General features: G+C 40.7%; 2 protein-coding genes across 2 annotated transcripts; one reads left to right on the forward strand and one right to left on the reverse strand.

Moving 5' to 3' along the window:
- Nucleotides 1-4,206: 4,206 nt before the first annotated feature.
- On the reverse strand, nt 4,207-6,485 carry LOC115741096 (F-box only protein 13). Its single transcript, XM_030674815.2, has 2 exons — nt 6,235-6,485; nt 4,207-5,694 (listed from the first exon to the last, which is right to left on the reverse strand). Exon 2 carries the CDS (start codon nt 5,665-5,667, stop codon nt 4,462-4,464), a length of 1,206 nt encoding a protein of 401 aa, XP_030530675.1. The 5' UTR covers nt 5,668-5,694; nt 6,235-6,485; the 3' UTR covers nt 4,207-4,461.
- Nucleotides 6,486-12,443: 5,958 nt separating this feature from the next.
- On the forward strand, nt 12,444-15,647 carry LOC115741086 (protein FATTY ACID EXPORT 2, chloroplastic-like). The gene is made up of 3 exons (XM_030674802.2): nt 12,444-13,004; nt 14,066-14,200; nt 15,156-15,647. Exons 1-3 carry the CDS (start codon nt 12,524-12,526, stop codon nt 15,293-15,295), a joined length of 756 nt encoding a protein of 251 aa, XP_030530662.1. The 5' UTR covers nt 12,444-12,523; the 3' UTR covers nt 15,296-15,647.
- The last annotated feature ends 40 nt before the right edge of the window (nt 15,648-15,687 follow it).

The raw sequence follows: 15,687 nt of genomic DNA on the forward strand, positions 1-15,687 counted from the left end.
AAAGAAGTTATCCGAAAGCCATCAAATTTTGCCATGGATATAGATGGAGTGTAGAGGGTCAAAATTCATAATAGTTTGAAACTTGTGGGGGAGTCAAATCATTTTTGTGCAATTGGACCCTTAATTTGTACTTTCTGCTCTTTAGTGGGCGGTCAATGTTGATCCGATTTCCATCCCTCAATTTCACAACAATCTCTCTCTCTCTCAAAATCTTTCTGGTGACAATAAATGGGAAAAATTCAATTTTGACCATTAATTGAAGAAGAAGGTGGGGCGCCCTCAGATGATGCAGCGGGGGAGGCGGTGGGACCATTCTTGTTTTCACCATACTTTATTTTATTTTATTTTTCCATTTTTTTTAGTACTAAGGTTGGACCATACGATTTTCAATCTGCCCCCAACATAATTCCAACAACGCTTTTCTTGTGTCCATTTTTGGGTTGTGGCTCTGATTGACAAGTTGCAACCAAATGAAAAACCACCAATGACCAATCCCTTTGTGCAATTTAATGAGAGGGGGAATCGCCATTGCCACCACCACCCAACTGTACGCTTTTGGTGTATGCATGGGTGTGGAAAATGAACTTATGGAGAAGGATTGTCGTGCAAGGGACGCCGGGAAAATTGTTCGAAATGTTCTAAATTTATCCACGCCAACAATGACGGTGCCATGTGAAAACGGGCAGCGTCCACATCCAGCAATTTCCTATCAAAATTGGCCGGACAAATTCAATTGACAAAATAAGAAAATATTTAAGATTGAACTGGCAAAAGTACAATAAATTTATGACTTTTTGAATAATTTTCTGGTCCCTTGTGTTATGGTGGAGTTTTGTCGACGTGTATCGTGCTGTGTAGTCGCGAGAAACTCGAACCGATCATCATATGAATGTTGCGGGTATGGATGAAGGGAGGAGGTGGACGAGGATCCAAAAGGCTTTGAATTTGGCTAATAATAACAGTGGGATGTCGTGGAGGAAGGCTGTTTGTCTCTACGTTGAATAAGAGGGACACGTTGTCGGGGAAAGAGCCCATGGTTTCGTGTTAATGCATGCATCGGTCCATGACTGACGTATTCCCATCGTGCATGCATCACCTTCCATCAAATTGGACCCATACATATACATGCGTACGTATAAATGTACGCATCTTTTTCTTTTTCGTTTTCGTAGAATTTCTCATTCGGCCTTTTTATTTCTGTTCATCGGTTTGAAATGTGACGTAATTATGTTCCTCGGTCATTAGGGTTTCGTTGATGTTGTCTTTGAAGTTCCTTGGTCCCTTAAACCTCTCATGTTGGTTTGGTTTTGAATCCTCATATGTCGGCTGCAAATTCATCCCATGCCGCGACCGGGAGATTCGCAAACAGATTTGACTTTGGAATGGCTGCCTCTAAGAGGTCGGACCGAGTAAAATCTAACGCGAGAAGACTTCGCTCTTCTTGAGGCCTAAAGCCCCCGCGTGATTGCTATATTAGGGGCCGACAAGGATAATTTTTAATAATTTTTTAATTTTTTTTCAAATATTACCTTTTCTTTTCTTTTTTTTTTGTGCTTTTTTCAATGTGGCCGCGAGGTCCGCCGACCATGAGTGAGGTAGCCTTGCTCGGATCTACTTCGCCTGTGGCCATGATGGCCTCGCCCAAATCTAGGCCGGAGCCGCGACCCTCGCCAGCCACATTAATAAAAAAAAATAGAGAAAAGGAGAAAAATAAAGAAAAAAATTTTAAAAAAAATCATGTTAGCATCAGCCGTGTCACGTATGAAGGGCCGACATTCACGTAAGCGATTTCCAATCAAAATTGATCCGATGGACTTGATTGACAAAATGTGATCATGTTTATGAACTAAGTGGTGCAATTAAAAAGTTTATGACTGAATTGACAAAAGTGCAATAGTCTATGGCTTTTTAAACAATCTTCACGTTAAAAAGTGGTAAATTTTCTTGCGGTGATGTTGACGAGTATCGTTGCTGGCTCAAGACTCCAAGGCAAAGTGATGGTGGGCTTGGCTTGGCCGCATTGGACAATCAAATACTATCTGACCAAGCGATGCCCTAACCTTAAGCCCAGCACTGTATTAGCACCCCTGAATTTCTATTTTTTGAAAAGTGACACAAACGGCTCATGAATTTTGTTCCAACATGAAACGTCATCTCTTCTCTTTTAATTTATTCAATACGGTCCATGAATTTTTAAACATTTTCCATATAGTCTAGGAAATACATTAGACATTCATCAATAGTGACGAACCACATTGAACAAAATGATAGTTTATGGGCAATATTACACATTGGGCCAAAGTTCGGAGACCGCATTACACTCGAGCCAAATTTCAGGGATCGTTTGTGCTATTATCCCTTCCATTTTCTACCCACACATCTCCTCGAATCTGCCGAGCTTCAAGGCTCGAAAAAGAAAAGTTCCAGCTTATAGTAATGGCAATGTGAATAAATAATTTAGAAAAGAAGAACAAGAACAGCAGTTCTCAGAGCCATGTATTCAGACAAAAAAAAAAAAAACTAATCTCCTACATTCTTGAGGCACTTACAGTCATTAGTGATTACAGGACAACGTGAGGCACTGACTGTTGAATTTGCATCAACTGGGTATCTGCTTCTTGGGGGAAAAAGAATCGTTTCTTGGCTTACAAATGAATTTCCCAGACAGAACATCAGCCCGACTTGTGATGCAACCGCGGGCATGATTCGATTATCTTTGGATTGCTTTGCTGCATTTCACAATATGCAAGTTACATTTGCTGCACTCTTCATTCTTGAGCCCTGTCCAGTAGAAACATGAATGAGAGAGCTGACCTAGCGATGATCATTAGTTAGCCATCGACTTCGATCACTGGGATGTGAGAGAGAGGGAGAGAGATAGCTTACCTAGTGATCATTCGTTTCTTGGTAGCAAAGTTTTGAATCTAACAATCATTCGTTTCTGTTTGATGGATGAATGAGCTCAGAGCAGATCCATAGATGGCTTAAGGACAAGTAAGCACCCGTCCGAAAAAAAAAAGAACCAGTTAGCACGCAGGAAATTTTTCGAAAAATTGATCAGGCAATACACTGCTTCAGCTGAGAGGGCAAATAGTCATAATTCAACATAAGTACAGGTAGAATGCCATCCTCTGTCATAATCCCTGAATATCGCTATTTTTAGTAACCGATCTCCTTCGCTATCTTCGGCATACAGTAAGTTTCCCGATGTTTCCACAGCAAGGGTAAACTCCTTTTGACATTTTGCGACGATTCCATTCCCAATCTCCTCGAGATCAGGATGTAGTTCCTTGGTTCTTTCTTTGATCGCCCTTTCTGGAATAAAGTCATGGAAGTCTTCATGAGAAAGGCCTTTGAGGTTGTATGCTGGAAAAGAAGCCATCGCGCCTTTCCGCCCATGTTGCCATACAGATTGTCGACTTGCTTCGTGAAAACATCACACTGAATTTCATCAAGCAAGTCCTTGCCATCATATATCTCGCATCTTTACTTTAAGTCGCCCTGACCAAAGTCTTTGCCTGTTGGCTGTCCGCCTGTTTGCTCTCAGCGTCTAAGAGCATTGCCTTAATCGTGCTCAAGTTATGCTGGTGCCCCCCGGAGTCGACTTTCGAGGCCAGAGGCCAAGAGAACCGCTTCTTGGTGGGCAAGAGAGCCTAGCTGCACCAGTACTCTCTTGCGATGCCGAGAGACGAACAATGCGGCCATGTTTGATCAGAAGAAAAGAGTAAGGCGGGGGATGGACTAGAGAGACTGTTTCTCTGATGAAAGCTGGAATGCTTTCTTGTAAAGATGATTCAGCTGCGAAACTAAGTCGAAAAATAGCTCCAGACAAGTAGAATAACAAGACAGACTAATTCAGCTTGAAAATTATCTACTTGTTTAAGTACTCATTCGCAGTTTGTCGGAAATTTCATAAACCAGTTTGGTAAATGAACTACTGTTTCCCTAATACTAATCTTAGTGAATTTTGATGTGACCCTGTCCCTTTCGCTTGCTGTACAATCGTCAGCCCACGGAATTAATAGTCCATAATCAATACTTAGTCATCAAATGGTCATCAATCTGACCAAACTCCAGCGACATTGAGTGCCTAAACTGTATATTAGTTATTTTCTGCCGTAGCTATCGCCTTTATCATAGGCAAAACGTTTGCTATACAATAATTCATTGCAGTCTTTCATGTTACTGCACAGTGCTGGATCTTCATTGATTGAAGAAAGAGTGATGCTAGGGATATGCGTCAGCCTATCCATTCTGGAAGAAATCCAGCCTTGAGCAGAAAAAACAAATTTTGATGTATGAACTTGGCATACAAATTATGGAAGTCATAATCTCAGCCTAGCAATCTTTGCAAAATAAGCAAAACAAATGAGAAAGAATACAAAAATCAGTAGCACTCCTCCTAATCCCTCAACTACAAACACTCCGCAGACGACTAAATCTTTTTTTTTTTTTTTTTTTTCACACAGAAGCCTCAATCCTGGGCTCAAAGGAGAAGGCAGACATGAACTCCATTACTTCACCCTTTACGTCACAGGTTGGCAATTCAGTCCATTCATTGCCGACTGAATCATAAAGGATGTACCTAAACAGCTCGCTCGAATTCAAGCATATCAATATCCGGTCGCCGGCGCCGAGGCAGTTTATGTCCACCTTCTTGCCATAAAATTCATGGGCCATGGCAGGCGGCATTGCCATGACTTGCTGCCAAGACCTGTTGCCTTCGTCGTATCGCCACATCCTGAGGCTCGCGCTCTCGAAGAATTCCGATAGGACCACGGCTATCATCTCGCCTCTGCACTCCACTATGTCGATGGAGTACTCGGACCAAATGGGCAGTAGCCTCGGGTACTCGGAGAAGCACTTGCTTGTCAAGTCGCAAGCCACGACCGCCCCTGAGGAGCTTAGGAAATAGACAATCTCATTACCATTCTTCATGGTCGTGACTGATGAATATTGCTTTGATGGGCTTCTGAGCATGTTGGTAGACACGAGATTGCCTGCCTTACTAAGGAAGTAGACAGCATCCTCTTCGATCTCCCCCGAATCGTGGTGATTTTTGCTGAGTGGATTGGCGTCACCCCATCTATTGAGTGCCGAATTGAAAGTTTTGAAAGAGAGCCTTGGGAATTCACCGCACACCAACACAAGCTCGAAAGAGTGGCAAGGGCCAGGACTTGATTGCATCACAATGGCATGAACCGTTTGGTTCTCAGTATGCGGGAGCTCACGGAAGGACCCTGTCATGGGATTGGACACGATGAAGTCTCCGGAAGCATTTCGGAAGCAGATCAAGCCACCAGATGAGGCCACGGGCATAAAGCCGAGGTCCTTTCGGAGGAAGGATGGGTGATTGAGTTGCTTCCACTTGGATTCGGTCGAGTCGAAGACGACCGACTTGTCGAGGCACGAGCCAACCATGAAGAACCACGGCTGACGGGAAGGAATCTCGGAGCAGGCGAGCTTGAAGCTCGTGGAATCAGCAACCGACTTCCACCTCTTGCAGACTGAAGTCAGGCGGAAGAACGCAGAGGTTGGTAGCCACGAGAGCACCTTTTCGAGGAGGTCTTGATTGAGATCATCCAAGTCCAGGGTTCCATCATCTTCTTGGTACTCGAACTTCCTCTTTCGACTCAATCTTGAAGCACACTGATCAGGGCTGTCCATGTCAAGCAGCAACTTGTGGAGAGAAGCCTGCAATTACCAAGAAAAAGATCAGTGAAGTTATAAGTTACAGGTTATATGCTTTTGGATGAATTGAAAAGGAGCTTCAGTCAAGATTCTAGCGGAATCTTTAAGAAGTGAAAACAACATGCAAGTAAAAGAAAAGGCATCTATTTACTAGCATCTACTTGATAATGGATAGGCTTTCACTAGTTGAAGATAGCACAATGCTTCCAAAGGTTCATGATTGGAGAATTTTTCATGAGAAAAATTGACTCTTTCGGTTTGCCGAAACGATCAGATTAACCCAAGCAAAGAGTGACCCCTGAAGACCAAACTTCAGTGTGCCGTGGACTAGGAGCGACGAAGAAATTTCAGCTCACACAGCAGAAGAATCGGTCAGAGAAGCTCCAACTCGAAACACTGACTCAGAGCAGGAAGAGGTATGACAGACATGACCATCACCCACAAGCAGAAAACCAAAAAGGAAGTAAATTTATCAAAAAAAACTCAGTACCCACAAGCAGCAAAAAGGAAGAGCCGAGCTCAAGAGCAGATTGGAAAAAGTACCTGCTTGTTTGCTGGCAGCAGTTCTTGCTGCTACAATGGAAGTCTTGATCAGAGAGAGAGAGAGAGAGAGAGAGAGCGCACTCACTCAGCAGTGCAATGTGATAGAGAAGTGTTGGAGGTGGGGTGGAGGGGGGCTTTTGGGGGCTTTAAAGAAGAATGGGGGTTGGACTTTGAAGAGAGAGAGAGACAACAACCCAACAAAAGAAAAGTGGAGAGGGAGCTTGTGGAGGAAGAGTGCAGGGAAGGTTCCCTTTCTATGCTCTCTCTCTCTCTCTCCCTCCTCTTGTTGGGTGTTGACACTAGCGTTAGTGTAGTGAAACAGTGAGCTCTGTGTGCGCGCGTGCGTGAGAGATAGAGATAGAGATAGAGAGAGAGAGAGACAGAGTCCACCCACACAAAACAGCAAAGACAGTCCACCCACAAACGACAACACACGAGTGGTTTATCGATTCTTGCCTAAAGAACCAAAAAAGAAAAAACGAAAGATGGTTCTTGTTCACGGGTATGTCCTTCCTTTTTGGCATAAGTTTTTCTTTTTCTCTCTCACCAGAATTGGACCTGTGTGCTGTTTTGACTTTTCTCTTCCCCCTTTGCTGCAGCTGGTGCTGACTATGGATGGCCTCGGATTCGGGTCTAGCTCCCGACCCAGAAAACCCAAAGTCTCAAGCAAAGCCTGCGCACAACAATGTCAATGTGCCCCCCCACTTTATCTGCAAAAAGAAAAGATAAGCAAGCGTAGGGTGTGTGTGTGTGTGTGAAACAGTGAAGAGAAACAAAAAAGGGGGGAGGGAAGGGAAAAAGAGAAAGGGGTAGGGGCTTGATTTCCAATTTCTTTTGCATGTCAAAGGGGGAATTTCTGCTAAAGAAGAAGGCAAAACATATGTTGTTTAATGAGTAGTAGGGTTCTTGGCTCTGACCTTTGGAAAGCCAAAGGGAGAAAAGAAAAGCAAAGCAAAGGCGAACCAAACTTATGCTTAACTTTGAGCCTCGTTGAGGAATCTTTTCAACTCCGTCTGCAAGTCAACATGCCCAGAATCCAGGGCATTTTGGGCTCCTTCTCGGCTTCAGACAGAGAGAAGATGAAAAGGCTAAGAAAAGAATAAAATAAAATCAATCATCGGATGAAATTTAACAAAGTTTCGAGGGCCGTCCTCAACAAAAATCCAAAACGCAGAAATGATAGATTAAAGAGAAAGAGAAAAAAAAAAAACAGGGCCAAACAGAGATGAACAGGGTGAGAGATAAAGCCGCTGATTGCGATCTCTTTTCTCGTGCGGCTTCAGATGCTCAAGTTTTTTGAGTCCCCCCCCATGGATGGCAGAGATCTCGATGTCTCTCTGATCTGATCTGAGCCTCTTAAATTTAATAATTCCGTCCTTTCTTTTGGGCTTGTGCTGGTTTTAGCCCTTTGACTTTTCGGTCGCCGGCAGATGATGCCGTCCGTTTTGGAGTCGATTCGTCCTCCGTTTTTCCGTCGTTCTTCCTCTGTCCTGGCCCCGGGTTTCAGGGCCCTCTGCCCCCCTCAAAACAAACCTCGTAGCTTTTGTTGGGGACCTCTCGGGATTGTCTCGGCTACTAGTACCCTCTAATTTGCATTTCCTCTCGATAAGTATGATCCGGCCGATGGAGATAGATTTGGCTCGGCGCATGGATAGTCTCGAACCGCCTCTCTTCTGGGAGTCGAATCTTCGAAAGGAAGAGCCGCCTTTGCTTTAACCGATGAACTCTGCGTTTCGACAAAGGTCGCTACTTGACACGGGGTTAGAAATTTTCGAGATTATGATGTCATGAGAGGGTCTTAAGTACCGAACGGCAGGTTGTATTGTGCTCGAGTCTATCCAATTGATCCCCGCCGACATCGTTGAGATTTGCTATAAGGGTTTGTATATAATTATACGCAAAGCAATTGTTGAAAGGGGTTTAGGTTTCTAATATTTAATTTCGAGTTATAGATTGTGTATATAATCATGCGCGATCGATGGCTTTACATCTTCAATCAGTTTTTTCGGCAAGAAAATAACAAGAATATTCCGAGCAGCAATGTCTCTTGTCCAAACGCTATATTTTGATGCTAGAAGAAACATAAAAGATACCAAACCTTCTATTCTATATACGACCAAGCATCCGATTGCCGAACTATGACTAAATTAGTTTGTAACAACTTATAATAATCCTTGTACAATCGAAAATGAAAAAAAAAATACGAGAAGGAAAAGGCGACAAGTCAACCCCAATCATGTCTTTGTGAAGAAACATATCACACCGGCAGTGGGACTATCTTAGTTCTTGTAGTGTTCTTTTCTTAGGCCGCATTTGGTTGTCCGGGCTTCTAATCGGGATTGGATTGGATTGGATATGATATGATATTAAATCCAGAGATGTTGTCATATCCTATCTACTATTTAGTAAATCGCAGTATAAAGCCGGATATGTTCATATAATTTTATGTTGATTGTTTGATATGTACGGTATATCAATGTAATTGAATCTGAAAATGCACAAACGGATAACATAATAATCTCTCATAATTCACTCCCAAATTTAGTAAGAGAGAAAATATAATCATTCACATTTACAACTGTGAAAAATATTGCCTTGCTCGCTACTTTTGTGTTTCGTAGACTTTTGACGTGAACCGTAAAGAAGATGGTGAAGAAGTTTCGACTCTCTCGCCGTTTTCATGGAGTTTTGTTGTAAACTAAAAAACTACAAAAGAATCACGAAACTTCAACATGCATTAGAGATACAAAAGAGAAAGAGAAGATAAGTTTTTTTTTTTTGAAATTTCATCACCCCTCATTCTTCGAGAATTAAATAGATTATTTTCAAATTTGAATGTATTCACTTAAAATCTGGATTCTTCTACTTCATTTTTTTACATAATTTTTAATTATAAATATTTTTAATCATTATTTTTATTCCCTTCCATCATTTCTTAATAAAAATTTTATTAAATAATAGACTATGCTAGTATACTTGAAGTGTGTAATGATATAGATACTAGGTATGTGTGTATGTATATACACACACACAAAAACTATAAATGTTGTAAAAAGAAATTAGATATATAAATAAAAATTAGAATAAAAAAATGTGTTATTTTGATTTTTTTAACATTAGAATTCAAATATGATGCAAATTCAATTATTATTTTAATTATATAATTTAAGAAGTTGGTTATTTAGAAAAATAGTTTTTATACCGTGAACAATAGAAATCCTATCCACCTCCATCACACCTCCTCCCATCAGATAATTTTATCGAGGCTACATCCCATTTTGTCCTTTCCCGAGCAGGCACCAAACATGGGAATGGAAATTATAAAAAAAAAAATAGTTTCTAGAAATAAATTGTCTTCTTCTAGAAAGTCAACAGATTCTTACCCTCTTCACGCAAATACCTTACCTTATTTTCAATTGTAAGAAAAGAAGGTTTATTAAGGCGACTTTCTATTTTTGCAACCATATTGAATGCCAGAGACTTTCGCATAATACCCAAAAAACCTCCAATTTTAGCATTTATGATAATTATATTCAAAACTTTTTTTGTCTCTTAAAAAACCCCGAACTTTTACTTTTGTCCCAATTCTGCCGATCTAATATCCCAAAAAACCCTCAACTTTAGCATATGTCCCTATTATATCCAAAACTTTTTTTTGTCTCATAAAAAATTCTCAACTTTTATTTTTATCCCAATTCTACCACTATCGGTTTTTCGTCCATAATTACCATTAGTTAATCCTACGTAGCTCGAGTTTTCTTATCGAACTTACCAATGAATCTTTGAAATTTAGAAACAATAGGTTTCGGGAACGACGAGGTTTTTGATCGTTAGTCCAAATATCTCCATATCTAGTCATTTTTTGGGCTGCTGAGTGCCGAAGAAAATACGAAACGTGCCGCCTTGAGTGACTCCATATCTCCCGGCAATATGTAGGGGAAGCAGACTACGTAAGAGAAGTTCGTGTAATTCATTAACAACGTGAAAATGTCACATAGGATTAACTAATGGTGATTATGGATAGAAAGCTAATAATGGTAGAATTTGGACAAAAGTAGCAGTTGGAGATTTTTTATGAGACAAAAAAATAGTTTTGAATATAATTGGAATATATGCTAAAGTTGAGGTTTTTTTTATACTAAACCTGTAGAATTAGAACAAAAGCAAAAGTTTGGGGTAGAATTGAGACCAATGTAAAAGTTAGAAATTTTTTACGAGACAAAGAAAAAGTTTTTGGTAGAATTGTCACAAATGTTAAAGTTGGAGGTTTTTTTGGATATTAGGCCCAAAGACTTTATAGTAAAAGAAAAAAGTTATACAGTAGGTGCCAAGTAGGGTCCCAAGAGCATTCTAAACATTACTAGCAAAGCATGCAATTGGATCGACCAGTGTTCTTGTATAAAAATTTTTTTACTCTCGCAGCCATAAACCTGTCTAGCCAAACCCTATTTCTTCCCGTAGGTCACTTATGAAGGTCAATAATCATTAAATATGGTTTATGCTTAGCTTGTAGGCGAATCCGTGGCTTAATTAAGTAAACTCCCATTAAAGGAGGGCGACCCATGGGACAGGCAACATCGCTCTAGCCTCCCAACTAGCTAGCCATCCATTCGGGTCGGTAAAAATTGATTAGAACTATATCACGAATTAAGAAAAGAAAAACGGAAAAAAAAAAAAAAAACAAGCCGTAGTATTAAAACGAAGAAGCCTCGTGATCAAAACATATGCCTTCTCACGTTACATCTTCTTGTGTATTTTAGTAGTACCTATCTCCTGCTTGGATGGTAGTCTTGTGTTTTCATTGTGAGTCATCGTATGGAACAAAAAGTGTTCAAGCCATCTAAAATTTAAACATTGAATTTACAAATCACTGTCTTAATTTTCAGGAGGAAAAAAGATGAGAACTTTACTTTACTAGCGCACTAGGAATTACCTAGGCAACCACCAAGTCAAAATCAAAAACCCATCTCTCTTATACCAAATGGATGATATGTTAGGCCCCTCTTTTGTACTTTTGAATATATACTTGTTGAGGAGACTTTTTCTTTATTACTTTGAGCATTTCCGGAATATCAGTACATTTATTTCTTTTAACTTTGCCCTCTCCAAATTTTGCTAATTTCGTCGATAAATGTTTTTTTGATGATTTCGAAAATGTCCTCGTCTTGCATGATGTCATTGGCAAAGGGCTTAGCCACAGCCGGTCCGCTAAGCCCTTCCTGGTTTTGACGCTTAAAGAAAAAATTAGCACAAGTTATACAAATTGTGATTTTTTTCAAACAACGTCTAAACTAAAATTTCTTCCTAATGCATTTTTAAATTACGAACCAAATACTACTTGCATTTTGAATTTTTTTTTTTAACTTCTCCTTATTTTTTTCCCGTGTTTCACAATTCTCATGGCTAAGTATTTAAATTTCAAATCTTTAGATTTCTGTACCTTATCTTGGAGGGAGCCTTGGAAACTCTAACGCAAATCTTCATCTTCATCATCATTTTAATGCACAAGAAAGTTAAAATTAGGGGTGAGAGATTCCGGATTTCTTAGAGGTTTTACTTAAAATCTAAGACCTATCTGTCGAAATGGGTTCCTACTAAACCTAAAATTTGAAACCTACTATGTCACGGATTTTATGATCGATTCTAGGGTACCCGGGAACCTGCTAATTTCTTTTCTTTTTTTCATTTTTAGTTAAATAAAATGAGAGCGAACGCTACAACCGCTAAGGAAAAATAGAGGTGGGCGGTTTCGGGATCCGTATAGATTACATTTAGAACTTGAAACCAATCCGCTAGAACAGGTTCCTCATTTTTTGGAGTTTGAAATCTGAAATTTGTTTGGCTCTAGATTATAACTTGTCATCGGACGCCATAGAACATCGTAGGATCGTGCATTGATATATACCAAGAAAAATACAAAAGTTTATTTTGGGATCCAAGGTCCAAGTTCTAGGTAGTAGAATCTGGAGCCTACTTTTTGGAACGGGTTCCTCAAATTTTGAAACCTGAAATCTACATTACATATCTTGAAACTTGAAATCGGACCAGTTCCCATAGGTTTCAGTTTCAGGTTCGCGATTCTATTCTAGAATCACGCTCAACCCAAGCTAGAATCTCCTTTCAGAATTGGGCCCAATCTCTGATTCAGATCGTGTCGACAAACTGGGCCGAACCGAAAGATTGCTCCTTTCGGCCTCTTACGGCTGCCGGAACCAGGAAAAATCGAGTCTTTGCCCGGTACTTCCACGAACTGGAACGCGTGCAATGCAGGCGCTGTACCCACAACAAAATGGCGGAGAATTTGCTGACGCTCCGTAACTCACAGTCTTCTCTTCTCCTTCTCCCTCGACAGCCCACCTTCTCTTCCTTGCGACAACACCCTCAAGCTCGCCCATCTGGCCTCCGATTCTCGCTCCCCAGGACACCCATTTGCTGTAACTTGAGCGCGAGGCCGAATCGCTCCAAGGGCCTTAAAGCTCCCGGGGTTTTGTCGGCTGATTCTAGAACTTCAGAGGGCGTATTCACCGTTGACTCGGAGGGTAAGGGTATAAGCGTAGAGCCAGACGCGACTAACGGTGGTGGGTTCGGCGATTTGGGCGGCGGCGGAGGCGGCGGAGGAGAAGGAGGAGGAGGAGGCGGCGGCGGCGGCGGCGGTGGTGGTGAGGGTAAGGGCAAGGGTGAAGGGGGATCGTCGGAGGGCAATAGCGAGAAGAAGCCGGGGATGTCGATGTCGCAGAAGTTGACTCTGGGCTATGCTGCACTCGTTGGAGGTGAAGTCATGTCTCGCGATTAGCTATTGCTTGATGTCATTTGTACAGTGAAATTTCATTCGGTAATTACTCTGTTTGCTGATTGTTAGAGACTATTAGCTTGTTATTTTTTTGTTTCTCTTTGTGCTGCTTAGGCATTTGATTTAAGGTTAACTTATGGAGTTGGATTTGAGCTTATGGAGTTTTGCGCGTGGACCGTGTTGAAGTTCTCTTTTCATTGGTTTTAATGGTCGTTCAATGTGTACTTAGTTCGATTAAAGGGATAGGCATCTTCATTGTGAATGTCATGTGTTGGAGTGCGTGGAATCATTTGTTACATTTCCTTGGCTGACTGAACTTAATCTTATAGGAAGGTCGTTAATCCGTGGAATATATGTTAGTGTGTCAGGAATGTAATCAGAAGTAATGATGTCCTTAGTCATTTCACTTTGACGATGACTAATTAAGCTTGATCTCTAATATCACTTGAGCTCCATAGTTTGAAGAGTGAGCAAGGTTTAAAAGAAACTATTGGGATGAAATGTCTTAAGTACTTACATTCTCCATTGTTGCCGAGGGAGTTCAATGATCACTTGGTAGATTGAATTGACAACTAGTGAGACGGATGTTTTTTCTGCTTTGCTGTCGATACACTCTCTGTAGCCATCTTAAGAAAATTCTGCAGAAAATGATCTCTGATGGCATTACACTTGTTTCTTGGATCTTTAACGTCCATGTATAAATTAGATTTGCTCAGAACAGTGGAATGACCTGTAACTGCATTAGCTAAATATCAATACAGAAATGGCAAGAGCAGTTCATCTCACATTAGCTGGTTTACAAGATGCAGTATTGGGGGGATATATGCCAGCCAAGCAACTTTTGAATATCTTTGACATTTTGAATAAGGAGCTCTTATGATTTCAAGTTTTCTGTCCTCTCAAAAGATCTCTTGCAGCAACACATATTCCTTCTTTTTAATCCTCCATAATTTTGCCGTGTTCGCTTTTCTGGATCTTGAGTTCTCCTCCTGTTCATCTTGCAGTTGCTGCCTTGATCTAACCATGGTTCATCTTTTACAGTGGGTGGAGTCATGGGGTATATGAAGAGTGGAAGTCAGAAGTCTCTTGCTGCTGGAGGTCTGTCAGCCGCAGTATTGTACTATGTCTACACTCAGCTTCCATCTAATCCAGTTTTTGCATCTTCTATAGGGCTGGGTGAGTAATCTTACTTGCTTCAGAATTGTTGAATTTGTTTTACTTCATTGGATTTTGCAAAAAATGGAGAAAAAGGTTGTTACTTATTGATTTTGGGTTGCGTAATCTGAACTATAGATGGACGAGGAGCCTATATTCCTTACGTCACGGGTGACATTGGTCCCTTTTTTTTTTTCCCTGATAGTACATCTTAATAATACCTATCATTTTTGCAAGGGACATTCATTGCAATGTAATATTTGACTTTAATATTAGGGGAGGAGACAATGTCTTAAGAATTTCCAATCTTCTCAATTGTCTAGCAGCTGCAGTATTTGACTTTCCTCTGGTAATTTACCACTTGCCAGTGCTGCCTTAAAAAGAATTAAGCGTTCAGAACTTTATCACCAGATAAGTTTGAGCATATTTGTGGTTTCTAGAAGATCTAAGTAGTTTTCTGGCGCAAGCATTACCAAATCTGGGTGATATTGTGCACCGAGCTACTTGAATTATCCTGGAAAAAGCTTGGAAGATTATGAGTGCCGGGGTGGTCGGATTAAGTTTATAAAAGAGGAAACTTCTGAGGTTGCAGGGCGATAACTAGGATAGTAACGACGTTATATGCATTCCTCTTTCATTGCCTCTTTTCTTCTCCCTTTTTTTATGACTAAGAATTATCATCTTACATGTGTGTTTATGATTGAGACTTGGACATACGTTCTTGATGACCAGGTATATCAGCTGCCCTTCTGGGAATAATGGGCCTCTTTTCTTCTCCCTTTTTTTATGACTAAGAATTATCATCTTACATGTGTGTTATGATTGAGACTTGTACTTACGTTCTTGATTACCAGGTATATCAGCTGCCATTCTGGGAATAATGGGCCTCTTTTCTTCTCCCTTTTTTATGACTAAGAATTATCATCTTACATGTGTGTTTATGATTGAGACTTGTACATACGTTCTTGATTACCAGGTATATCAGCTGCCCTTCTGGGAATAATGGGCTCACGCTTTAAGAAATCAGGGAAGATATTCCCAGCAGGTGTAGTATCCTTGGTCTCTCTGGTTATGACTGCGGGCTACATGCACGGAATTTTGCGGAGTGTTCACTAAGATCATCATATGTCAGTTGAAATGGTTGTCTGTCCCCTCTTCGTTTGTTTGCCGAGTTTGAAAAACAATGCAGCTGTGTCTCATAGCTAGTGAGTCTGTAATATGTTACGGTCCAAACCATTATCACATCTACATACTTCAGTCCTTTTCTCTCGTTTCTTTGTCGTCTTTTTTCAACGAACTTATCTTGGTTAGTCTGGCTTGTATGGTCTGTTGTCCTTGTTTTTGTTTGAACGAGAACAGTGCTGTGGCACATCGGACTATGTTTCTTCTTGTGAAAATTGCAAGTCTCTGAACCTTCTGTTAATGCCTTTGCTGCTCCATGTCCTGTTTCCGGGCATTCGTGGCTTTATTTTGTTGTCGATCAGGGATTTGATATTTAAAGAGTCGGG

Source organism: Rhodamnia argentea, chromosome 4 (assembly GCF_020921035.1).
Source record: "Rhodamnia argentea isolate NSW1041297 chromosome 4, ASM2092103v1, whole genome shotgun sequence".
Taxonomy (NCBI): domain Eukaryota; kingdom Viridiplantae; phylum Streptophyta; class Magnoliopsida; order Myrtales; family Myrtaceae; genus Rhodamnia; species Rhodamnia argentea.